General features: G+C 45.0%; 1 protein-coding gene across 4 annotated transcripts; it reads left to right on the top strand.

The window, feature by feature from the left end:
- The first annotated feature begins 565 nt into the window (after positions 1–565).
- Positions 566–23,246, top strand: syt13 (synaptotagmin XIII). Of its 4 annotated transcripts, XM_066700654.1 has the most exons (8): positions 566–797; positions 1,317–1,412; positions 3,100–3,277; positions 11,051–11,273; positions 12,034–12,165; positions 14,925–15,226; positions 20,307–20,430; positions 20,618–23,246. In XM_066700654.1, exons 3-8 carry the CDS (start codon positions 3,101–3,103, stop codon positions 20,926–20,928), a joined length of 1,269 nt encoding a protein of 422 aa, XP_066556751.1. In that variant the 5' UTR covers positions 566–797; positions 1,317–1,412; position 3,100; the 3' UTR covers positions 20,929–23,246. The 4 variants fall into 4 exon arrangements, with proteins under 4 accessions (XP_066556751.1, XP_066556753.1, XP_066556752.1 ...); XM_066700656.1 differs by lacking the exon at positions 1,317–1,412; XM_066700655.1 differs by lacking the exon at positions 566–797 and having other exon boundaries at positions 838–1,412.
- Positions 23,247–27,191: the final 3,945 nt, after the last annotated feature.

The raw sequence follows: 27,191 nt of genomic DNA, 5'->3' as shown, positions 1-27,191 counted from the left end.
TTTAACGTCTTCTCTCCGTCCTATGCAATGTTATTCCTATTGACATTGTTTCCAGATGTGAAAATATAAAAAGCGTCAGAATGACATAGCAATTTAAATTGGGGTTTGTGAATTTGTGGAGGAAAAAAAGTTATTTTAGCAGAAAGAAGCTTAAAAAATAATCTTCTCAGTGGTTTAGGCATTATGACATGAATAGCCTACACGGATACTGTTAATAAGGTAGCGATTCACACACACTGTTATTCCAGTGTATTGCCAGGGGGGGTAGCTTTAGCAACATCAAACGTCAAATGGATCCATTGCCAAGGCCCTCGTGAAAAGCCTTGAAGATAACAATAGAGCGCGCATGTTATACTTCAGTCACCTTCAATTTGACACAGCATTGAACAGGCCAAGGTGTCTGGAATGTCTCCTTGAAGCCGGTCCAGTCAGCGTGCCAGCCGCAGCTCGCTGCACTCAGTGAAGGGTACTGACTATATTTTGTAAACAAGAAAGCCAGGCCCTGACAGGAAACAAGGAATGCACTTTTGTCAAAGAAATATGTGACTGGGAGGGGAAAAGCGATGCCACATTTTTCTGTTTAAACACGTTGCAATGAGGCGTTTTATCTTCTGACAGAACCAGTCTCATTAATAAGAAGAGCGCCTTCCGTTCCCTCTGTGCCCAGCTGTTAGTGAACGCTGCCAAACAGGACACTGCTGGTATCGATCAAGCGCTTCTGGTATGAATCCATCATCAAAGGCAATAAAGACACAGGGTGAACCGGGAGACCCACAGGGAAACTGAGTTTTACTCTGGTAGGTTATTAAGGTTCCACTTTTAAGGCCTTTATCTCTGACTTGAAACTGTTCAGACCCGAACAAGTCTGTCTAGTTTGTTAGACAATAATGAGGAGGGCGAAACCCCTGGCAAGCCACCCAAATTGCATTGATCTATTGATGAATTCTGCAGAAAGAATTTAATAATAATAATAAAATGTGAGAGAGCACATGCAGGAGTCTGCGATCACCAAGGTGGATATCTCCGAATTTCAGCACTCTGTGTTTCTATCTGTAAGGTAAGGTTAGTATTCATCACAGAATGCACTGATGTCAATCCCTTTGTTTAAAGTGAAAGCTACGTGTTATTTATTAAGTTGTGTTTCTTTGTGTTTTTGTCTGGTGCACACAAACGAAATCTACCCTGAAAGGAGCGCAGCGGAGGTGACAGATGAATTTGCTTTGTCCTTTACGTCACACCGTTCCGGGCTCCTCCGGTCTCTGGCACCTGTGCCGCAGTGGCAGCGAGGTTTTCTCTCTCTCTGTTTTCCTTCGCAGGTTTTGTCTGTGGGGAATTCACAGCTTCGAGTTCCTCTCAGTGAAGGACCTGCAAACAATGCTTCTGCTTGCTCCCCACTTCCACAGCTGAAACAGGTCATTATTATATGAGCATCTTCAATCCTGATGTTCTCTGAGGCACTGTTTTTAGATTTTGGCACGTTTCTATGGAAACTGTGCCAGAAAGCGTCTGTATTTACAGATCTGAAAGCTATTTTGTTATTCCTGTTATCCTCATCAGATGATCCTGCTGAATGCGTATATAAATAGTATATATTACTCTGAATGTGAGAAGGTCCTACAGTCTGCCAGGGAAAAGTACAATTCCAGTTGAGACCTTGTCTGGGTGCCCTGAAGAATTCAGATGATAAAATATTCATCCTTCAATCCAGTCTCTAGTTTGTTTCAGTGCTGCACAATTGTGAGGGTTTGTGTACATGTACTGCCAGCAGGCTGACCTGTACTAACCTCCCAACACCTCCACAAACTTAAATCTGTGACCACTGTAATTCACAAGCCATTTTCAAAATTACATTTACTGTAGTATCCAGGGCTCCATTAATGTGTTGGTGAGAAAGTACAGCCCATAAGAGCTGATGCATCGAGCCAACGACCTTTAGCTGACGCGAGGGACTGCGCTGATTTTTCTCGGAGGTAGTTTCTCCCCATCAGTAACACACGAGTAACGGATAGATTCGAATATAACGGGCCGGGAGTCAAACAGCTGAGATCTGAGGAGTGTCCTCGGTGTCTGAAACATTCATCATGCTGTCTCTGGAGTCGGGGGCCCAGCGTGTCCTGCTGTCAACAGAGGTCAACTGCAGGGGTGGGAAATGAACCAAACCAGAAGGGAGCTTTCTCCATTAACTAGATATCAGCCCTCCTTCAGCTGAGAGGAGGTTCGCCCGGCTTCTACGTTCTCTGCGTCTGTATTGTGTTGAGATAGTGTCATTGTTTTTTAATTGAGATCCTTTGATACTTGATTAAATATTTCAGATATTCAGTTCTCAGAATTCAAAGCAAATGAAGAAAAAACGTAACATTATCTACCTAGAAAGATCTAGACATGTATGTGAAATAAAATGTATGTATTTCATATTTATATATACATGTGTCTATATATACATATACAAACAATGCAGTATATTAATTAATAAAATGTATTGTTTAATTAAGTAGTAGAATCATTGGTTGTAACTGATGACAACAGGAACAGAAATAATATTGATATAAAGGGATTATTTATCTTCCCTACTTATCTGTGTGAGTTGACTGAAGAGTTAAAGATGGTAGGAAGATATGCCCTTATCTCATAACGTCACTGAGATCTTACACATCACTGTCTCTGGGAGGTTGGTGGGGGGAGCGAGAGAGGGAGAGAGAGGAGAGAAAGAGAGAGAGAGAGAGGAGAGAGAGAGAGGGAGAGGGAGGGAGAAAAGCATCAATGAACCAGCGTTCATTCTTCCTGAGCGCCAGGCAGCCTCCAGCTCCTCTCCATCCTCAGTGAATTGATGTCGGGAGAATAGAGGAGCTGTTTTCCGTCCACATCAGTTTGCGAGAGAGAAATCTGTTTGTTTCGGAGGAGCGGAGCACAGACCCACAGGAGTGCCGGAGTAGCTAAACTGATGATCTGCATTTCGTCTGTCTGGAAACTGGAGAGAGCATGAAGAATCTCGCTTTTTAACTCTTTATATTTGGGCAGAAGTTCCAGGACTTGAGATGATGTGGAAGAAGGAATAAGGCATTAGTATTGTTTTCTTTCTTTTCTTTTTTGTTGATCCAGAATGATTTTCTCTGCCCCTGTCATTGCTCTGGGTGCCACTCTGGGCACGGCGTCGGGCATCCTTGCCATCTGTGGACTGTCATTCCTCTGCAAGACTTACAGGAAAGGACTGTCTGATGAGGATGAAGAATCGGATCCCGAAAAGACCAAACCCAGCGTGTTTCATTCCGCCCAGCAGGTAGGACCTTCGGAAAGCACAACTTTTGAGTGCCTGGTTTGTTCTATTGTTGGGTTTGCATTATTCTTTTAATTGTAAGAAAAACAACAGCAACAAACTACCACACAAAAGTCTCTTTACACAAAGGCATGAAGTAAAAGATAACTAGCAATACCTGGTTGTTGGGGGCAAAGTGCAGTAGATATATATCACACACACACGCATATGATATCACATTAGGGAGATGTTGTGGTGCAGCTGGTCATCTCTGTGTATGGCACACAGCCATGCAGCAAAAATGTATACCAGTGTGGAACAGCTGCAGTGTCCCGTGAAATCAGAAGCCGGAGTTGGAGGCAGCTTCTCTGGCTGGCGATCCACTCGAGTCGAGGGCAGTATGTGGATTCCTGATGTCTTGGCATTGCCACTGCATTCACGGACAGACCTGTTTATTGGCTTCGGGAAACGAGCTCCAATAGACCAACATCTAAAAGAAAACGGAAAGAGAGAGAGGCGTGTGATCTAGTTATATAACGTGGTGTGGTATAGCTTAAGTTTGTTTCAACACAGTAGCATACCTTACAGTAACATAAAGGTGTATGGCTAAAAAAGATTGTGATTGTTGTTGTTGCTGTTATTATTATTATTATCGTGTCCTCCAATTAAACTGAACTTTCACCTTCTGATTCAGACGTCTGGTCAGATACTGAACCTGCTCGTTAAAAGATGCTTCTAAAAGGAATTCTCTGCTAGAAGAGTGGACACACTAGTTGAGATATATATATATATATATATATATATATATATATATATATATATATATTTTATATATGACCCCCCTATCTTGTAGTATCTCTTCTAATCGGTGAAAACCAGAATTTAAGAAGCCCGGTAAGACCGAGGGGCTGGTGTGCGGTCAGCCTGTGCCGCCTGGACATCAGGAGAAAATAAAACCCCTGGGAAGAGGAGCAAAGCTTTTTCTATACATTTTTCTGAAACACACAATCATCAGGAATTCAGCTGCACTTGTACCCCTCCCTCAATTTCTTTGAAGGATTCCTGCAATGTTCGGGTGCCATTTTTATAACTAGCTCAAGTTTCCCAGGTGGGCACCAGATTGAAGTCACACCTCACACTAAATGAAAGTGGAGAGCGAAATGTGTTTTCTTGAAAAAAAAAAAAATAGGGGCATATATTTATTTTGGGTGTATTTCATGTTGTTGCCATCACTTAATGGCCATTAAACTTCTCTGTAAATTTGTTTTAATTCCTAGCCTTCAATATGAAAACGCGCTACATTGCACTCAAATACCCAATACTGAAAAAGAAGGGAATGCTGTCATATTACCCTGATTGATAGTGGTCAGACACGGGAAATGGAGTGTGGTTCTCCTCTCAAGACTGCAGCTGCCCTGAAGCCTGCTCTCATTTTCGATATGCTCCCCCCGCATTATTCTCCATTTGCTGTATACCCTTTAGCTCTCAATGCAACTGCAGGACAACACAATGAGCTTCAATTGCAGTAAATTGGGTGCTCTTGACTACATTGTATTCTAATCTATCATCTCCTTTGATGCCAAGGACACGGGAGAGATGTTGCAATTTGGAGACGTTTATTGTTTTATTTTGTGTCTTGTTTGTTTTTGCAAGAACTGTCAATAAAACCCTTTTTCCGATGAATAGAAAATGACCAAAAACATGACCAAGAAGATCTGTATGCCAGTGAAGGGTTAATCAGATAAATGTATAGTGTTTCGTCGTCTTTTTTTTTTTTTTTTTAATCAATGGCTCATCTGTACTGTGATCTGAAAATCAGCACTCTTGTGAAATATGACTGGGGTATATAATGTCTAAATCAATTGGGATTTGTTTTCTCTTAAATATGTGCAGTGGGATTACATCTTTTTCTCTGATATAATTGTCTTGAGTTTTGGTGCTTTGTCCTTAGTTTAGTGTACTGTTAATTCCCCTGCAATTTGTTTACTATTTGACTTCTCCGTTGCCCTGAGTTTGGGGATCTCAGAGCTGGTTGTCCCTTTTTCTTCCACCGGCAAAAAGGTAATATTTGGTTAGTGTCATTTGCAAGCACTTTTGTACAGAAGCTTGTCTACTAAGAAGAAGAAGAAGAAAGCAACTCTTCATATGCTGCAAGCAGGATGTAGACTCTGCTTAATGGCCGTGTCTGACTGCCACATAAAAAATGCTCAATACAGCAGAACTAAAGAGGCAACTGCTCCTTCCTGCCGCTAAAGATCCCCGTATTAATGATGAGAGGACCTGCAAATCAAATGCAAACCTCAGAGGAGGACGCTTGGTATCATTAGCCGCTCTCCCTCTGATGGTGTCGTCTATGATAGAGTTGCAGAGCACGGCGAGGGGGAGAGTCCTATATTTAGCATTCGGGGGAAGGAGCCTTCCCTCTCCCTCCCTCTCCCTCCCTCTCTCTCGCTCTCTCTCTCCGCCCGGCTGTGGAGAGGCTTCATCAATCAGCTCTTCACCCCATTCTCGAGCCTCGAGAGACGGAGACTCCAGGCTCCCCGCTGGGCACGCCTGCTGCATCTCTATCAGAGTCGCACCCCCCCAAGAAGATTTAATTAATTAATTAAAAGGCAGTGTGGAAGACTATCATATCATCCACACTGTGTTAAACACGCATTGCATTTCCTTGAGCATGTAGGCCTCCTCAGTTTTCCGTGTTGCTGTCGTAGGACATGGGTGTCTCTCCTAAACAGGGCATCCTTGGATCACCTGGCTGCTTGTATCTTGTTTCAGCAGTGTTGAACAGTTCATGAGCAATTTAAAAATTAATGTTATCCGCTGTTTAGAACAGAACTTCACTGGAAACATGTAGTGCAATACCAGATCAGATTCGTTCTCCCCCTTGTACGCCTATGCACCTGTAAACAGCTTTTTATTTCTCTCTCTCTCTCTCTGCGTGATTTTGAAGGTGTCTTAACTCAACACGAGTAGCTGTGCACTGCAGACAGCCACGCTGGGGTTTCAGTGTGTATAGGCTATTGATCACATTCATCTGTGGTCATGCAAAAACTTTCACCTCAGAATCCATTCGAAAAAAAACAACTGAACCTTGAGGGAATTCAATGCAGAGGTGGCTACTTTATTTTTAACCCAATCCCAGTGCAGACATATTTACTAACAGATCCCGTTTAGTGTTATTTTAGGCTTTATTACTGTTTTTAATACGTTTTTTGATGGTGGGCGATGTTTTCCTGGTAGGGTGTGAGTGGCAGCTACAGGCACAGATGGTAGAGACTGCAGACTCCCACACTGCCTCACGAAGGCTTTGGTGAGGTAATAACCGACTTGGGCATAAAAGGAAGAAAAAATTAATCTAGAAAGATAGAAGATGTTGAAGTTGAAGAAAAAATAACGATTTTCTTGGCGTTCTGCATGAGCGAGTGCATGTGTGTGCATATGTGCGTGTGCGTGTGCGAGGCTAGGCTAGTTTTCCGGCCTTGTTTCTTAGCCTACCGTTCGAGCAGGATAAACACTTCCATTTTGAAACCCACTCCACCTCTCCGTCTCTCTGCTCTGTTGAGAGGGGGTGGGGGTGAAGCCATTTGGTGTTGTTTAGATTCTCCCGTCAGCTTCAGCCGTGCCCCGTCGAATCGCCGGCCTCAGAAGCGAATTCCTGCAGTGTTTGTACTTCCATCGGTTTTCTTTTAGAATTCAATATATTTTTAGAATGGATTTCACGGTTGACGGACTAAACGGTGTCGCATGTGTGTAGAAATCCATGTGAGTTTGCCTTCATGTGCTCTTTGTTCTTCCTCTGCTGGGGCTCAGTGCTCATCAGCAATGCAAACACTAACCCTGCTGAAGATCTGGAGTGAGAGGCACATGTCTCTCACTGAGGGAGGACGGTGCCTTTTGCTGTGAAGCCCGACTCCACTACCGAGAACTAGAACCCTCCTGCGTTCCAATCATATATCTCTACAGCACCGAATGTACAGATACAGAAGAAAACTAAACCGATGAGCACAGTCAGACAGACAGGTAGCTCACTAATTGCATTTATAGCTTGACCCAGTACACCAGTGTAGCTGTAACAATATGGAAGCACCGACCGGATGCATCACTGTATTATCTTAAAGAAAGGAACATTGCAGGGGGAATCTGCACTTATTTTCCCACTGGGAGATGAAAGGAAGGGAAGAAAATCAATGGCTGAGCTGGGATTCCATTTACAAAAGAGAGATCCCCCTCACTCTCCAGGGCCTCGACTTAGCCATTACAGGCACCGTGAGAGTCAGAGAGGTTTTCTCGAGCTACAGGAAAGTAAAAAGCCTCGCCGGGCCGAGGTGGAAAGGACGGCGACTGCTGCGCCACGCAGGAAAGCACTCCACCGTTGCCTCAGGAGAGCAGAGACGCCGCCTCACCTCCTGCCTGGTAATAGACAGAGACTGCACTGTAAACACATTTTCAGGGCAATCGTGAACCCGAGTCGTAGCGGCTCAGCAGCACGCCGTTTTATTGGGCGAGGGAGCCGTTAGGCATGGAAAGATTAGTGAAGGGCTGCGTTTTCCTGAGAAAATGATGGATGTGATTGCAGGCCGTCTCAGCAAGCAGGAGGTGTCCCTGTGTGATCACAGATCCAATGCCTCAGAGGTATTCTGCTCAATGGCTGTTTTATAGCAGCCATTATTGTAGGATCAGATGTGAATTTGTGAGTCGGGCCTCACAGCAGGAATGGCAGTAATTCCTGTTGCGTAACCGAGATTAGCGTTCATGAGCTGCATGAGGCGTCGGGTCCTTCATGCCTTCTGATCTAATTTGGAGTAGGTTTGCATATGGGCAGATATAGGGTATACATTATAATACTTGCCTCTGCTCTCTCAGCATCATGAGTGCAATTTCAATCTGCAGCCCATGAAATGGATCAGGGTTATTTCCGACACTGCCACACTGAGAGCTGAACACATGCACAACATCCATCACAGGTGTTCCCGTTTGGCTGATTTAGTGATTAGGTTATTATGATTTAGTCTTGCAGATTTATTTCTACACCACGCAGATTTACCACTCTGCAGATCCAAAAATCTGAGTAAAGCCATGTAGATGAACAATGAAAACCATAATAATAATAATAATAATAATAATAATAATAATAAATGTGCCAGACCGAATCAAAACTTTGACCTAAAAGTGAATCATAAGTTGTGCGTCTTTTGAGTTCTGAATAACAGAAAGTGGCTTCTAACAATAACTTAAACCACAACAGGTTTCAGATGTGTATGTCAAAGTTTTCATTTTGGTCTAGCCCTCAGGTCTTCTTTTGGTTGTGCCAGATGCAACCTTTATTCAGACTGATCCTAAAATTGGAAGCTGAAGGCATTCAGGGTAATGTAAGTAGATGGATTATGAATTGGTTGATGTCTAGGAAACAGAGGGTGTCGATTAGAGGAGTCGCTTCTAACTGGAGTGAGGTTGTTAGTGGAGTTCCACAGGGATCAGTACTAGGGCCTGTGCTTTTTCTAATCTATATTCATGATCTGGACTCTGGGATACTTAGCAACCTTGTCAAATTTGCAGATGATACTAAAATAGGTGGCTCAGCAGATACAATCTTGGCAGCACAGGCTATTCAGAGGGACTTAGATAATATTCAGTTGTGGGCGACACCTGGCAGATGAAATTCAATGTGGACGAGTGCAAGGTAATACACACAGGTAACAAAAATGTCCACTATAATTACACTATGGGAGGAATAGAACTAGATGAAGTAACGCATGAGAAAGACCTAGGAGTCTATGTGGACTCCTCACTTTCTCCATCCAAACAATGTGGGGAAGCAATTAAAAAGGAAAACAGGATGTTAGGGTATATTGTCAAAAGTGTAGAATTGAGAACAAGGGCAGTGATGTTCAGACTGTACAATGCACTAGTTAGAGCTCATCTGGATACTGTGGACAGTTCTGGGCTCCACACTTCAAGAAAGATATCGCTGCTCTAGAGGCAGTTCAGAGGAGAGCAACCAGACTTATTCCAGGTCTGAAGGGAATGTCCTACTGAGAGACTGAGGACCTGAACCTTTTCACCCTGGAACAGAGGAGACTACGTGGGGACTTGATCCAAGTCTTCAAAATCATGAAAGGCATGGACCACGTCAAACCAGAGGAGCTTTTCCAGATCAGCAGGGATACACGCACCCGGGGACACAAATGGAAATTGGACTTCAAGGCATTCAAGACAGAAAACAGGAGACACTTCTTCACACAGAGAGGCGTCACAATCTGAACAAACTCCCCTGCGATGTGGCTGAAGAGACAATTTGGGAACATTCAAAAACAGACTGGATAGGATCCTTGATCACTTAGTTATTAATGGACACCAAACGAGCACGATGGGGCAACTGGCCTCCTCTCGATTGGACACTTTCTTATGTTCTTATAATTCAGTCAGGTCAATCCTCAGCTTTCTGAAAGCGCTTGGTGTAAAGGTGTACATTGGGAAGCAGAAGGAGACTGCAGCCATTTCAGATAACCCAGCAGTGATTCCCCCGACTGCGGTGAGCAGATTGTACTCACTCAAGAGAAATTCACTTTGCTCAGTTCACAAGTGATAATGTCAATATACATTTCGAGTCGATGCTAATCCAGTTTCCAGAAAAAGGTATTGCGACGCTTTGACATCACATGAAGCGGCTCCAGTAAGTAATGCATTAGAGGTAATTGCTGCACGGTGTTATCTTTCAGGGATGCCACCCATTATAAGCTAGCATTCCAGTATACTTTCTCTTCCCTTTCCTGCGAATGCAATTGGAGCTGAGAAAATTACACGTTTGCAGGGGAAATCGAAGCTGGGCAATGAACACGGGTCCTGTAATGGGTCTCATTCATAAACACAACCAAGCCCACAGAGAGAGAGTCTTACAACACAAGCAATTGAAACGGGGAGTAGTCTGTAATTAAATCAATTATTCTAATTTGACACAAGCCCATCATTACATTGCCAAACCATGATGCTCCCGACCTTGAGAAGATTCCCAGTGACACTCCAGAAAACCACAATTTAGTAAATCTTCTCCATGTTTCTTCTCACTCTCAGGTTGATGCTTTTTCAACAAGTTGGTCTTTGTTTGGTTTCCCTTCTGTTCATGTTTGTATTTTATTTGTTTTACTCTCCTTAGCAATGCAATACTAACCCCTTACTAAGGAATATCACACTTCAGTTGATCCTGTTTTTTAAAAGCCATCTACATCCCAGCCTTCTTGATGACTGAAAAGCGTGTTTATTGACCAACTTTTCTAAATTGTAACAGTGGGAGAACTCAGACTTAATGTGTAATAAACTGTGTTTTAGAACTTGAATATGAATACAGGTTCAATAAGTGCACAGTTTATGTAAGATTACTAGTCACTCACATTCAGATTGTAACCTGGTTTTGATTAGCACAAGTCTTGGACTACTCCACCTAGAATAACATCGGAGAGAACAAGATTTGTGCTAACCTGGGTCTGTGAAACCAGCCCATAATTTTTACAGCACTAATTCACACTCTCCTGTACAGTAGATCAGACCACACGCTGCTTTTGTTCAATTTTGGTTTATATGACAAGATGTACTGTACTCCTGCAACCCATTTCTATTGTAGCTGTACCTGGTATATAACTTTCTTTAACAGTAGAGTACAGTCAGCTTGTTTCTCATTCTTCCTTGGGGAAGGTTAATCATTTTGGACCAGTGCGTCCTCTGTATAAATCATAATTATTGCTGGACTTTGTGCTTTTCTGTGCCTGCTGACTCGAGCTGTGGCTGCTTTTATCTCCTCAGTTCAGCATTAAAAAATCCACAGAGCCCATCCAGCCCAGGACTCTCCTGAAGTTTCCCAAAATTTACAAGCCCAAGCCGGCGGTCACCTGCCCAGAAGTGATTAATTACACCGATTACACCTTGGAGACGACCAACGAGCCTCCATCTGAGACAGCTGGCGAGCCAGACGATAGTAGCCTAGCAACGGAGGGATGTGAAGAGGTCTTTATCATCCCCAGGCAAGGTAAATCACATCGGTGCCGACGCAGCAGGGGCCCCGACGCTTTATTTATTTATTAGTTTATTTTAAAGTGTGCATCATTTCCACGCTCGCATTGTTTCTTCCAAGTTTTTTCCTTCTCTTTCTTTTTTCTCAGTCGCGCTGTCTCTGCCCCCTCAACGTTGGCAGGTACAATAGTAGCACGATGTGTCAACGCTTTTCCAAACCAAGGCCTCTTGTAATTATCAAAACACGTGCTGTTCAATACCACTCCACTGGCGAGGGAGAGAGGGGGAGAGAGCAAAATAGAGAGAGAGAGAGCGAGCAAGAAAGAGATATATATTACTCACGGCTTTATAATTAATATAGTAATGAAGCACTAATCAGATCATTACAGGGGTGTGACGGCACTGACAATGTCTCTTCTAATCTATTTTCTCATTAATGTCAGCACTGATTGCTCCAATTAGGGAACTCAGAAATAATTTAATTAATGACCAGAAACTGACATTAAATAATACAGGAGCAACAGCACAAAACCCACACCGTAATAAAGAGGTGTAAGTCACGACCATCAAATACTTTACCATAAGAATAACAATGTCTGACTGGTTTTAATTGGTGACGGAGGTATTTTCCGTCTCTTGCCGATATCGGTCCTCGTGTGGCAGCAGAGGGGCCCAGAGTAACCTCATTAATGCAGCACAGTCGTATACAGCGCTTTCCCACTGCAGTGTAGTTAAAACCACTGGTTAGAACCTGAGTTCGCTTCTCACACCCCCAGACTCTGTTGACGGAGGACCCGTGGAGCCGAAGAGCGAGATGAAGACGAGCAGCTCCATCCTCCACCCCAAACTGCACTTCTCCCTCACCTACCACACCCAGAAACTGGAGCTGCACGTCACGGTCATCGAAGGTAACTAATCATAAGAACATAAGAGCATAAGAAAGTGTCCAATCGAGAGGAGCCCATTTGCCCCATCGTGCTCGTTTGGTGTCCATTAATAACTAAGTGATCAAGGATCCTATCCAGTCTGTTTTTGAATGATCCCAAATTGTCACTTCAGCCACATCGCTGGGGAGTTTGTTCAGATTGTGACGCCTCTCTGTGTGAAGAAGTGTCTCCTGTTTTCTGTCTTGAACGCCTTGAAGCCCAGTTTCCTAAGAATCATCTTTTGAACTTCGTGAGGCAGGTTGGGTTCACACCCTTGGCACTCCCGAACAAAGACTTAAGGAAACAGACTCCTATGCCTCATGCTGGGAGACACAACTAAATACACAAACAAGTTTCTTTTTCAACACATTAAACTGCTCCGTGCAGGTGTTCAAATCTCTCACAGCCCCCCTATGGTGAGTGGTTGTATTGTGGCTTCAGTTTGACTTGGGGGCTTGACTGATAAGCTGCAAATAGCTGTGGATACATCCTCATTTCTTCCTGATCGCTTCCAGTCGAGAAGAATACAGCCTTTTAAACCCTGACTGTGATCATGTCTCTGTGCTGCAGGATTCGTTTCCCCATTGTCCTATTGTTTTTCCTTTTCCATTGTTCGCTCCATATCTGATATTAACGGAGACAGATTAGAGATATCTGACATCTCTGTCTCGCTGGATCACTGCACCACACAATCCCGCTGTTGAATAAAATGCGTCTGTGAGATCCGATGTGAGATATTTCTCAGTAGCTCAACCTCAGCCCGCGCAGAACGTGCTTATATGTTCAAATCACAAGGAAATGATCTTTCGCTCAAGCTCAGATTGGTTTTTCTAGTTAAGAGCTGTGTTGATTCGGAAGCCCTTAGTTTCTGGCGCGTTGGCCTTTCTGAATTAAACAGTCATTTGCAGGCCTGGGGTGTCTGTCAAGCCTCGCTATGAAAAGGTCACAGCTCTCCCCCCGGGGCTTCAGCGCTGAAATCTGTCGTCAGCCTACTTCACATCTACAGACCTAATTATGCAAATCCGCTCGATTAGGAACCTGACAGCAAAGGCGCGGTCGGCGGTCTTGTTACGTTGTGTTTGTTTGTTTGTTTTGTTTTGTTGTGTGTGTACGGTTGGTTGATCACCGCTGTTTACTCAGCTAAGCCTCATTAAATCTAAACACAGCAGTTTATAGATTGTTCTTTCGACGGACAATGAAGCATCTGATGAAGATGATCTCAACACCCATCTGTTGTGCATTCCCTGCAGGGAACCCAATTTGCAGTTGTTTAATATCATAAAGGATGCAAACCAAACAATAATACACTAATTGTCCTTGATTTTTCATCAGAGCTTAAAATATCATTATTATGTGTATCTGTACCTTATTATTTATTTAATTACAGATGTTTTTAACCAGAGCAGCTTACAGTTTACACAAAAAGCAATTTACAATGTACACAGCTAGCGTACGTCATTATCTTATTAATATCTGTTCATTATCAGATTGGTATCATATCTGTATTAATAAATCATCCAAAGCAGAGTATTGGAGTACGTGGAAGAGCACCAGAATACAATACAATCATTTTAAATGTTATAAATATCTACGTTTCCCTGGAAAAATGTCCATAAGACTTTTAACAACCCTGACACACACACACACACAAGGACAGACTGTTCCTCGTATTGAATAAACACCACTGCCGACAAATGAAGCTCATTAAGGTTCCACAAAAGCACAATTATCATCTGTGATTTATCATCAGGTATATAATAAGCATAACTTAATATTGTACAGCATTACGAGAACATCTATAGATAGTGCAGGAAGAGTGATTGTTTATAGTGTGTTATTCATACGATCATAAATATTCATGACTTCAGAACCATTCCTCACTTGCTTTTATTAATCCTTAATCTTAATAAGGGGCTTAGAGTGACTAAGAATAAAAAACCCTAAGCCACTCTAATTAGAAACCTCGACAGCGAAAGGAGGAAGGAGAAGTTGCTCGGTATGATCAGACGTCTCCCAGAAGTCTCTGCCTGACCTTCTGCCTCGACCTTTCTAATTTTAATGAAGAAACAAGCGAGCCAAGCGAAAAAACCAAAAAAATAAAGCGCAGATGATTTTAAGTGACCTTGACACAAATGTATGCACAGTGCTGGAGCACAGTCGGCCCCCCGGCCACACCGGGATCCCGTCGGAGGTTCGGGGGGGATTAATATGAGTGCTGAAACGCGCAGCTTCCCAGTGTCTTCCCCCGGTTGAGCTATAACATCTCGGTCTTTCGAGGTGCCTTGCCGTGTAAACCTCTTATCGAGACGGGCAGACGGTATTCTAGACTCCCGGTAGCTGTTGACATCTGCTGCAGTTTCACCAGCTGTACATTTCACAGCAGGTGTCACTTATTTTTCACTGCTGCGTGTCTAACCCGAGGTGTGAGTGTCGAACTCGCCAAGATGGCCGCAGTGGCAGTTGTAAAGATCCACACCTCTGTTGTTTGGCAGTTCATTTTGTGGTTCGTTAAACTGTACTTAATTAACATCGATGTCTGGTCAGATATGTGCCGAACACCAATTCAGCCTAGACAAGCTGCTGCGAATGTATGGAGCAGGTGTAAATGTTTAGTCTGGTTTAATCTGGGCCTTATAAACATTGCATGACCAAACACACAAAATAACCGTATTTCTCAGATGTGAGAGCCTCACCGACTTACTCTTCGGCGATTCTCACGATGTTTCTTTCCCGGGGCACAGCGGAGCACGTGAGCGTGGAAGCGGGCAGCGACGGCTACATCGTGGGCCTGATGACCACGGCGTCGGGCAGGAAGGAGGCCCAGACCACCATGCGTCGCCTGACGCCCCATGTGCTGTGGGAGGAGCCGCTGGTGTTCCCACTGCCCGAGGGCTACGAGGTGGAGGGGGAGATCGCCCTGTCGCTGTACAGCTGCGACCGCTTCTCCCGGCACGCCAACCTGGGCGTCATGCGCTTCAAGCTGGCCGACGTGGGCATGCTCTCGGACGCGGACTGCTGGGTCGACCTCCAGCCCCCCAAGCAGGTGCAATGAGTGTGTGTGTTTGTGTGTGTGTGTCTCCGTCTCCGTCTGTGTGTGTGTGTGTGTGTGTGTCTCTGCCTCTATCTGTGTGTGTGTGTGTGTGTGTGTCTCTGTCTCTATCTGTGTGTGTGTGTGTGTCTCTCTGTCTCTGTCTCTGTGTGTGTGTGTGTGTGTGTGCGTCTGTGTGTGTGTGTGTGTGTGTCTCTGCCTCTATCTGTGTGTGTGTGTGTGTGTGTGTGTGTGTGTCTCTCTGTCTCTGTCTCTGTGTGTGTGTGCGTCTCTGTGTGTGTGTGTGTGTGTGTCTCTGCCTCTATCTGTGTGTGTGTGCGTCTCTGTGTGTGTGTGTGTGTGTCTCTGCCTCTATCTGTGTGTGTGTGTGTGTGTGTGCGTGTCTCTGTGTGTGTGCGTGTCTCTGCCTCTGTATGTGTGCATCTCTGCCTCTGTGTGTTGTGTCTAAGGATGTGAGTGGGTTACTGAGACTCGGAAGAGTGTTTGAGATACATCTCAGGGGAGCCAAGGTATGGGGCTGGTTTGGGGGAGCGTTGTGGATCATTCGCCCGGAGGTCTGATCACACCCGCTATGTGTGTATTTATGTGTGTGGGTGGGTGGAAAAAAGAGTGTTAAGTCGTCTTGGATAACGAAGTGCAGGAGCATCAGACCGTGGCCCTATCGATGGAGCCCTTCTGTCAGCAGAGCAGGGTTATCTTGGCACGACAGTGTGCTTATTGCTTTGTCCTGCATGAAGAGAACAGATTGCACTGTATTTCTGAAGCCAACAAGCACCTGCAGCACCAGGGGAGGCCGGGTTATTCCCGCGGTGGAGGATCCCGTGGCTTAATCCTGATCAGAGGCGAGATCAGGTGTTGGGCTGCCGGGTGTCTGTGTACCGCGGTGTGAACGAGAACACGTCGAGGGTTAAACAGCCGCAGTCAAGGGACGACCGGAATTCCAACCGCTGGTCACGTGACACGTTAAACGGCACTGCGCTTACTGTCCCCAGCCTCCCCGGGTGATTATAAAACCCCAGACGCGGTTAGCGATCGGGGCTCCCGTATCTCCCCAGCGAGGCAATCTGTTTAAAAGAAGAAATCGATTTGAGCATGAATACAAACACGCAAATACATCAAGATTAATAAAAGTGTTTTGGCGCAGGTGGGGGACTCGATGTAGAGTCCCCGGGCGGCCAATAATAAATACATCTTCATTAAACGTGTGGCCAGTGATCTGAAAACACCTGAGCGTGGAGCGGGAGGTTAATGCGAAAAAAAACGAGGTTCGGTTTCAGAGCCTCATTGCTTTGCATGGCGTGGCGCTGCTGTGAGGAGAGCAGTCTGCGTCATCAGGTACCCAGGAGAGTTAAAGGCTGGAAGGGATGGGGAAAAAAAGCACAGAAACTGACAGAGATTGCAGCAGATTGGGGGGGTAGGTGGTGGAGGGAGTGAGATGAACCCAAAAGATGGAAATGATAAGAGAGAGAGCAGGGGTGTGCACTACAGTCAAGTTTTTTTTTTTTTTTTTTTTTTAAGATGTTTTTCATCTTGTTCAGATTGTCAGGCTCAGGGAGGCAAGGCATGAATTATTGAATAAATGAATAATAAGGCCGATAGGGGGAAAAGAATCTGCTTTCTTGTGTATGCAACGTGGCTGCCCACCGAAACACCACGATGTGAGACACGTATCGCGGCGGGCAGGGGAGCAGGGAGGCGGCGCGGACGAGGGCTTTTCTGCCACTCGGGGCTGCTGTGAATTTTACATTACCCTCTGACGATATTTCGGAAGAGGGCTCTGGTTTATTTATGAAAGTGCATCCTCGGAGGGAATCCACTTTACCTCACGACAGGGTTCCGCAAGATTTCCCCGCTCTCGTACGCGGCGGCGCAGAGAGAAAACCGCAGTGGGAGAGACATATGTTTGTCAAATGTCCATCTGTCTGTCTACTGAAGCTGTCAGCTCTGTTCTATATATTACCCTCTCTTTCACAATCTCTTTCTCTCTATCGTTCTGTATTAACTGTCTGGGTATGAGTAGAGTTGGGATTATTCAGTACAAGGTGCATCGATATAACCGTCTTGTCAGTTATAGTATATACCTCTATAACTGCAGAGTGAAGTTGCTAAATATTACCCAAACCCCGCAGAGTCTCATGAGGGGAAGAAAAAATGAAATAATGCCTTTCACAGGACATTTTGCACAATAATCTATTAATATCATCACTGCCGTAGTTGCATGCAGAACTATCTCGCTGCTCTTTGAAAAATGAAGCAATCTTCTTGTGTGTGTGAGTGATGGTTTGTGCTTGAACAAACAAAGGTGTGATGGGCTCTGTGTTCGCAACATCAAAAGAGGAAAAACTTCACGACGACAGATTGCGAGGCGTCGTGAGTTGGAAATGCTGACAATCACGAAAACTGGGTAAACATCTCATCCTCCAGGCAATAAAGAAAAAAAGATCAAAGATGTGCAGATTTCAGGGGATGTTTTTCTGCACCACCCCTCCCCCCACACTACCACCTCCACTATTTCTTTCTCAGTGGGATGTGCAGGAGTCCTCAATTCAATTAATTTCCCTACAGCAATACTGCTCTCTGTCTTGTTTCGTCCTAAGTGTTCCCCGCTCTGGTGTGGCTTCTCTGAGGCCTGAATACAATTTACTGAATACTTTTTACGCAAGACACCAACAGAGCTGCCTCCCCTGCAAGGTCCGCAGATCCAAAGATTTAAGAAAAACGGAAAGAAAGAAAGACAATTAAAACGTGAATCAATCTACTCCCCCCCGCCCCCACCCCCACCTCCCCACCTAAACCAATGTCAAGGAGGATATCGATGTAGTCCGTAATCCTGCTGTGATTCCCCCCCCATCGTTGTCTTACAGCATCGATCAGCTGCTCTTGTGTTGAAGTACCGATCGATCGCGATCAAAGCCCAGCAGGGTGAGACTCTGAGCTATTTATAGGCTGGCTCTCAGGAGCTGCAGTTAATAAAAGTTGGCCAAAGCCAGTTCCTCTTGTTGCACGTGCTAATTCGCCTATAAAATCAGAGAGGGAATTGATCGTGTCTGGGGACGTAATTAGCAGGGTTTATGTCTTTCCTGTTTAGTGCGTCATTAGGATGGGCTTTTCTGTCATCCGGGGCAGTGGCGAGTTCCCGCCCAGGGATTCAGGGCTGTGTGCGGGGTTTGCGAGACCTTGGAGAGTGGCAGGAGGCCGATGTTGTGTGATCACATATTAGGGGAGACAGTTGAGAATCATCTTGGATTCGAATTGTTGTTATCAGTTAGTAGGACCCCTGAGGTGATGTTTAGGGCAGTGGCTCTCAATCCTGGTCTTGGGGACACCCTGACCTGCTGTTTTTTCATTCCATCTGAGCTCTCAATTACTTCATTGCTAGTAGGGTACTTAACTGAACCCTAATTGAACTAATAATTTGCCAAATCTGAGATCTTAAATTATTTTAAACAGTCGTAGATTTCATGTTAAGTATGAAATTGTAGATGGAACTTGAAATCTCCCACTTTTTATTAGCTACAAATTTTAAAAAGTCACGTGAAGCAAACTAGTTCAATTAAGGTTTCAATTAAGTAATGAAGAGCTCGGCTGGAATAGGGTCGTGGGTATGAGTCCCAACGTGCAATATCCTGCTCAGTACTTTAGCAAGATACACAGATAATGATTATTTCTGTATTTAAATTGTAATTAAAAGTCATTAGGTTCCTTGGCTGCTTTGGGCAGAGGGAGAAATAGAGAGAGGAACAAAAGCCAGGCTGCCAATAGGAGAGAAATGGCATTTAGATATCCATCAAATTAAAGTAATTATCGGTGAGTCATCATTTAATGGTGGGTGTCGCAGTCAAGGTTACGAACAGGCATGTTAAAAACACTTCCGTGGGCCTTGAGACAATATCCGAAGGCTGAGGTGAGAGGTATACGTGTAATTTAATCACGATGTTCAAGGATCAAGGCACATTATGGGAAAGTACAGGCTGTATGAAGTCTCAATTGGATAAATATGAACTGTGAGTGAATAATACTGCAGCATCTGTCTGTGTGGAGAAGACAAAAGCCTCTAGCTTCATTTACCGTTGACAACGGAGCACTGCATGAGTTCAGAAAAAAAAAAAGTGATTCATACAAGAGTCTCGCTGGAAATCGGGCCAAAATGAGGAGGTTTTGCTGAATTAATAAGATCCATAGCGGGGTCCACACCTCCGTCGATCCCCTTTTAACAGTCGGTATCCTCTGCTTAAAAATAAATGCTATTTTAGAAGCTGTTGTTTACGCTGTGACGCCTGTGGAGGATTTGAAAACGCAGGACTAGTAAACACTCGTCTTTACATCAGCCAGAGACAGCGTGCGTTGAGCAGGGCGCTCTTCTTTTGGCAACAACCAGAATCGCCGAGCATCCCTGACCACTTTCACTTTTTGTCTCCGACTCCACTCAGAAACTCTGTGCACCGGTAATCATATTCCTTCCACAACCAAACTAATCCTACTGTAGAGATGTATTAAGCTGTGACTAATTAAGCCGTGTCAAAACCAGAACTTTCTGTAAAATGTAAATTCTGCCGAAATAAGGAAAAGACAACCCGGGTGTTGACAAATGGTCAAATGGCACACGGCCCGTATGAGATCGAGAAGAACATTTAAAACGTAGTTAACTGATGATGTATTTCATAATTACTGTTGCCACTGTCTCTGTTTTGCTCTGACCTTGAAATAAAAATAACTAAAAATTCAAATCAGACATTTCTGGCTTCAGTGGAGACTGCAGAGTGAAAACTTAGACGTGATTATGTCGAACAAAACATCCACTCCAATTATATTTATTTAATGACTATTTAGCAGCTCGTATGTGCTGTTTTGCATTCAGAGAACAGCATTCAGATGCCTTCATGTCACTTCGTTAAGCCAAGGTTTACTGCTCCTCTTCTGAATCACGACCTACAGAATAAAACACCCCTTCTGTCGAGGAGCTGAACTCACACACCATTGGGGTCACTTTGGGAACCCGGCATTCCTCTCCCAAGATAATCGAGCGCGTTATCGGGAAACGTACCAGTGGTGACCCTGTGCTCTTGTGTTTCAGGACGTGAGCGTGTCGGTGGGCGAGCTCCTCCTCTCTATCAGCTACCTGCCGGCTGCCAACCGCCTGGGGGTGGTGGTGATGAAGGCGCGGGGGCTGCAGTCAGACAAGCTTAAAGACGTGATCGGTACGTATCGCTAGGCCCGCCTTGGACACCGGGCCCATCCTTGGCACGAGAACTATGTCCTGTTAGACCCCAAACTGTTCGACACAGCGGACGGTTTGGGGTCTAACAGGACATGGTGCAAACAATCGATGCATAAAGGAAGCATAGACACAACGATTATTAAACCCTGACCGATTTGTTCTCCCAGACATCTCGGTGAAGCTGGCCCTGAAGCACCAGGCCACCAAGCTCAAGAAGAAGCAGACGCGCAGGGTGAAGCACAAGATGAACCCGGTGTGGAACGAGATGATGATGTTGGAGGTGCCCCACGAGCTGCTGTCCAAGTCCAGCCTGGAGCTGGAGGTGCTCAACCAGGCGGGGACGGGCGCCGGCGGCCTGCAGTCTCTGGGCCGCTGCTCCCTGGGGCTGCAGACCAGCGGCACGGGGCTCCAGCACTGGCAGCAGATGCTGAACAACCCCAGGAAACAGATCGCCATGTGGCACCCCCTGTACGGGTAAAATGAGAGAGAGAGAGAGAGAGAGAGAGGGAGTGGAGGGGGGGGGAGGAGAGGAGACGGGAGAGCCTAGACGTTCCACACTGATGACCGAGATTAAATAAAAAACTAAACTAAATCAGAGAAATCAAACATTGGCATTAGGTTACTGGTAGTTTTTTAATTTTTACATCACATTTCCTCAACCTGTAACCATTTCCCTTGACCTTTCCCACCAGAATCTCTACTCTTGGCTGTAAGCTCGATGTGTCGACGCATGTCCGTCATAGGTTGTACAGTTCGTTAGACTTGCCCTGGCTGAAGCACATTTCAGGGATCGAGGGACAAGGAGACGTATGGGACACTGCAGACCTCCTAAGGACAATACAACATCAGACACAAAGATTTAGCACAAAGACATTCCTCTTCTGCACATGTCTAGCCTGAGTCCGAAGCTCATTTCGGTAGTTAACCTGATAGAAACCGTATCAGATTGTGTTTGCCGAGATACTGCATCCTGTTTGAAATGGCGGCACAGTAATCGCTTTGATTTCATTAAATTTTTGTTATCCACGTATCCCATTCACAGCTGAGTATAACGCCAATTCCCTGCTAAAGCCGTTTTCCTGACAGGCAGTCCATAAACTCACGACTCCTCCGAATCACAGATCTGAGGACACTCCGTACATCTGAAAGCAGGCAGGTGTCTTTTCTGTTTGTGAAAAGACAGAGAAAGACTCTCTCATCTGATTCATCACGGGCCCGACACTATAATAGCATCTCATTATAATGTATTCCCCTTTTTAATCGCTCCGGTTTCCCCCCAAAGATCTCTTGGTTGCAGACCCGGCTTCCCTCCCAAAATCAAAGTAAATATAAACCTGCTGATGTTTCTCACGTGGCCCGGACTTATTTCAGTCTCTCAGTCACTCAGGCAATAGGTCAAAGTAAAAAGAGCATCACTACATCAACCCACAGGGACAATACTGCTACCAAAGTGTGTTAAATATTAAAGGTGGTGGTATCTCTCTACAGGGCCCTGGTTAGGAAGCGAGCGTTTCACAAATGAGGTCGGCACTGCGCACGTCGGACTGCTGCAGTGTTACTGTTCCCAGGTGTGTGTATAAAGGTCATACTGTGGTGCTTAAAAAACAAACACGAAAAAAAGGAACTCCGTGACTGATTTGGCATTTCTCGGCTGAATCCGAATAACTGCGATGCCGTGACCTGGGTTTGAATCTCGGACACAATGCGATCCGAACCTGTGACACCAAGAGACCAGCCCTCAGATACAGGTGTCTTCTGTGGACCTTTCTCTTGTGAATCCAGGGCAGTGGGGTGGCTTTAACAGGATGATATGCACCAGAATTTGTCCGTTTTCAACGTATAACCCCTTACTTTAAAAGCAGAAAGATCTTTGAGAAAACATCCTTCTACTCTGTAAGTGTCAGTTTCTCACTGCACAGTAGATATTAACGTTCTTCTGATTGTAAGTATCATGAGGAATCTCTTCAAATACATAATAATATTCAAATAAATGTGTCTCTGCGCTGGTCCTAGCTGCACACTTTCGCAATATGACACACACACACAAATCAGCAAACAGGAATTGCTAACAAAAGCAACATTTAAATGTAATTCCCAGCATAGATAGGAATTATTCCAAATGAATCTGAGACTCGAATAGTAGCTTAAAATCCAACAGAAGGGTGGGTGAAAAGTGTGATCTTTTATTCATGCAAGAAAAGCAAAGGTTTGCAACCGAAAGCCAAGTGCGACTCATCTCAGCTGGGAAAAGCTTAAGTAGTGTCCTACTTCAGATGTGTTAGACTTACGTTGGGAGGAGGAGAAAAAAAAAGTATTTTAAAGCTGCGAAGTGATCTGTAGCTCATCAGCCTCTGAAATGAGTTTCTCAGTGTCAAAGTCTTAAGGAATGAATTGCTAGGGCCTCATTAGGATGCACAGACACATCACTCCATCCTAAACCTCTCTCCTTTCACGAGCCATCGTATTGAAGGAAGCATTATTCATTTTTTAAGGGGAAACAATTTCAAGGCTTGATCTTTACAACTGGGAACCCATCGAGCACTTACTGGCCTTCTCGAGTGTCTGCTGTCCGTGATGTCATACAGAGGTGATCCACGCAGTGCTGCAGAGACACCGCGCTGGAGAAGAAACAGACCAACGTAACAAAGAAAGAAAAACGATGTTCTTTAAAAAAAAAAAAAACTGCATCTTAAAAAGAAAAAAAGCTACCACTTCGACAGTATGTTCTACAGATACATAAAATATGTATTAGCATTTGCATTCCAATAAATGTTGTTTTGTTTTCTAAGAAACTGTGTGCAATTTATTTTAGTTGGAATGTACACATAAACTTCTATAACAAGACTATATTTCATTCACACAGTCGCTATTGAGAAACACCAATATTTGTCACCGTCATACACTTGAAATGATGGGACATTCGTAACAATGTGACCCTGAACTGGCACTGTTTACGGGTGTAGGTTGAACCAGGAGTGAATCAGCTGTTCTGTAACGTTCCTTTAGTGGGTTTCCTTTAAATTTGGGTGACGAAAAATATGCACAATTAAATAGTTTCAAGGGCAGAGCAGATATAGGGACACTCTGAGGAGGGACAGGTAAAGTGGCGCCGAGGGAGGTAGTTTTTTCCACCCAAGATGAGCCTTCAAGCATTTATGAACTCTGCAACTGAAGACGCGAAAGAAAGAAAATGAGTAAAAAAGTTGAGGCCCGTAACACCGAGCTCGCATTCAGCTGCTGAGCCGAGGTGTGATTACATGGCTCTGATTTAAAGACAAGCCCAATGCGTCTCCGCAGGGCAGTGTGAGAGTTGTGTGCAGAAGATATCTCGACAGGCGTGGGGAGAGAGTACATCTAGAAATAAGACAACCAGGTAGACATCCAGATTAATACCTGCATACAACAGACATTCAGACACAAGGTCTATGTAACTTCTCCCTGGTGTCAGAGCAACAAAGACAGATTCAATTAATAATGCTGTTGTTTTTTAAAGCAGTCGGTTATATAACTCGATCTATATAAAACCCTCATTGGCTGCAGTCCCTGAACTGTGATAGATATCAAGTCCTGCTACATGCCAGGGTAAGTAAACCTGCAGGACAGTGACAAAAATAACAGACGCCAGCAGGAGAGAGTAAAAGTGTCTCCTTCTACTATGAGGCGCATCAGGAAAATGTACTTAAAATATATCACTTTATTATAATAAGATACAGCAAGTTATTGTTGAGAAGTTTCCTCTGAAGTTTATACTGAGAACCGACTCTTGACGTCGTCGTTTCACTGCGGACAACTGTGAAGATTAATCATTCAGACCCTGATGCTCCTTCTGGTGCACAGGTCCAAGTCTATCCATTAGTTCTGTCTTGGGCTGTTCTTTCTGCCCGTTTGTCAACACATTTGGCGCAGGAAGTGGGGTGGGAGAAGATTAACCCTAAGGAAGGCGTTCCTCCAGCATCACCCGTCGGGTCCTGACACGGAACAACCCCAGGAGACCAAACAGTACCTGGGCAAGATGGTAAGGGAGTGGGGGTGTGGATGGAGAGGTAGAGAAGGGCAGCCCAGCGGCGCACTGGCAGAAGAAGAGGTGGCCTGTGCTCCACGGGGGTTGGACAGGATTTATGAAGTTCCAAGTGTTATTCTGCCTCCGATCCCCAACACCTGCTGCGTCTCATAATCAGCAGGTGTGGAGCCGCCGGTGTCATTGTGCTGGAGGAGCTCAACAACATCTCCAGACAGCAGCCGTGGTTTGAAAATGTCAATGGGAGGGGGGTGTGTGTTACAGGGCTGCTTCCGAGACGCTCTGCTGTCTGACTCACGTCCCACGGGAGGCCAGGAGCGTTTCCTGGGAAACGACGAAGAACACGGCTCATGTTTGCGCTCACCAAGGACGGCACATGCAGCCGCGGAGGAGGAGGAGGAGCCGGTCTGTGAAGGCAGCCGTCTCTGAGCTCCGAGTAAACAATGATGCCCAAGTCGCCTGGAATTCAATCTTGATTACCTCATCATACGTGGCTCTGCTCATCTTTCTTTTTTTGAAGACGGCGTAGATGAAGGAGAATTCATTGAGAGACTAACTTTTCTGGCCTGCCAAAGAAAAATACAGAAACACAGCGCCAATGTGTAAAGTGTGATTCCACTGAATTCAGTGAAGCTACAGGATAGGGGATTGTGTGGGGGGCTCACAACTAAGTAGAGAAAACCATGATATTGTCCGTGTGAGGAAGGTACCACTCCTCCATCTTACCTGAATTGTGATGTTGGGTCTGTAAACATCAGCAAGATCAGCTTCCATTGGCTAAGAGAGGCCATTGACCTGCCTCCAGAAGAATTACATCGCAGTGCTAATTGGCTGTGATGCTGATGCGTTCGATGAAACTCCACCCACTCCCTGCCGGAACCATCTTCGCCTTGGAGTGTGGAAAAGCCCCCTGGGACGCCATGAGGTTTCCACAGCCCAGCTGAGAAAAGCAGAGTCGCTTAAGCCTCAAACTAGGAGTAGGGTTAGATTTCAACTACTTAATCCCATAGGTAAAATACAAAAGGACAGGTGATAGTCTGGGTGTAGTTTTCACTTTTTGGAGTTGGCCCCGGCTGGGTTTGTGGCCAAGGAAAAATGAGCCTGCCCACTGTTCTGCCCCTGCCACCCCACAGGCAGGCCCCATTTCAGTGGCGCTTAGTCAGTGAAGTGATAAATGTTAACTGGGAAATAAATCACAGGAAAACAGACGAGCCGTGCAGGTTTATAATAACAACAGCTGTCAGGCGGGGGGGAAGAAAATCATATTAGGCAGGCTGAGTGTGTGCATTTTCCATCCATGGGGTGGTCAGCAATGATCTCAGTTTCGCAGGGAACAGATGGAGGTTTTGGAGAGTGTGATGTATGTACTGCTTTTGCAATTTAAATCTAATTGTGGCGTCTCGCGGCTCTCAGAGCACCCACACTGCTTCGACACACACAGCTCAGAGACAGCCATGAGGCTCGGAAGACGAGGCAAGATTACCAAGCGACGGCAAAATCGCCAGCCCGAAAAAGAACCGGCCACCAGATCAACATCGGAGGAAGTCGGGTTTGGGGTTTTAATGAACCTCCTCCCTTCATTATTAATTTAAAAGACAAGCGCATCTACTGGAAGGAAAAGTCAATTATGAAACACTCTCGCCCTCTGAAACCAGGCACAGGAGTTATCAGTAGGACCAAAGTAGCGATAGTAAAAGTGCTATTAATAGATAAATACACCGGAGAATGTAACAGCCAAATAGAAGTAGAAAAAAATAAATAATATTTATATCACACAAACCAACAAATAAATTAAACACGTATCAATAAAATGTGCAGGAAATCAAGATAGCAAAGTGTTTTCCAGGCGATGGATGGCAATTTGATAAAGCTCCCATTTTGAGAGGTAAACACAAAACACATCTAGTTCTTCACTAAACAGAATGACCCTCTCCTCGTTTTCTATTGAAGTGCATCTCGGGAGGCGGCCTAAAAATAGCTCAAGATATCTGCTTAAATGAGCTTCAGCGGCGTCTCTCTTGGCATTAACGCTGTCCTGTACCGCTTAATTATGCAGTGACTCTGCTTTTACTTCCTGAGAGATCACTGGTAATGATGCACTACCAAATGGACCAAGAACAGAGACTCGTATAAAAGATGAAATCACAGACGCATTAAAGGCGAGACGTGGCAGGAGCCTGGCAGGGGCAGCATTCCTGCGCTGTCTTTTGAACGCCGTGCATCAGCGCCGCAGATTGTGGTGCATCTGCTTCACCAGGGGAGCTCCGGCTGGGCACCTCGAGCCCCGGAGTGGCGGCACACACACCGAGCAGCCAGAGCTGGGGCTTAATCAATGCCAGCTCTCACGTCAGACGCGGCTTGCTCTCCAGCAGGGGCCGATATCACAGCCTCTTCAAATCTTTCTGTCTTTTTTTGTAACAGAAATGCAGCCTCTTCACTCAGGGCTGGGATTGTGTCTTGCCAATAGCGTTACCACCAGACAAAGTGCAGTCTCCCATTAAGCCACAGTATCAGCACTGTGTTCAGCTGACACGTTTGTATTGTTAGTAAGGTTGTGTGTTTCCCATACAGTGGTTGACGGTAGTAGTGGTAATGCTAAGACATACTTTTAATACAGGGTCAATCAAAAGGACCACACATACATTTCCGGGCAGTTAATGGCCTACACATCGAGGGCGCCACCTTGCTTGCCATATCATCTCGTCACACTGATGTCAAATGAA

The sequence above is a fragment of the Amia ocellicauda genome, chromosome 4 (genome assembly GCF_036373705.1).
Source record: "Amia ocellicauda isolate fAmiCal2 chromosome 4, fAmiCal2.hap1, whole genome shotgun sequence".
NCBI classification, from domain to species: Eukaryota; Metazoa; Chordata; class Actinopteri; order Amiiformes; family Amiidae; genus Amia; species Amia ocellicauda.
The sequence above is the reverse complement of the archived record's forward strand: the minus strand, read 5'-3'. Positions and strand labels throughout refer to the sequence as shown.

Bases quoted from the DNA above. Each gene is read 5' to 3' on its own strand.
- syt13 (XM_066700656.1), top strand. From the start codon at position 3,101: ATGATTTTCTCTGCCCCTGTCATTGCTCTGGGTGCCACTCTGGGCACG. The intron at 3,278-11,050 runs GTAGGACCTTCG...TTATCTCCTCAG, and splicing joins TGTTTCATTCCGCCCAGCAG to TTCAGCATTAAAAAATCCAC. The intron at 20,431-20,617 runs GTACGTATCGCT...TTGTTCTCCCAG, and splicing joins CAAGCTTAAAGACGTGATCG to ACATCTCGGTGAAGCTGGCC.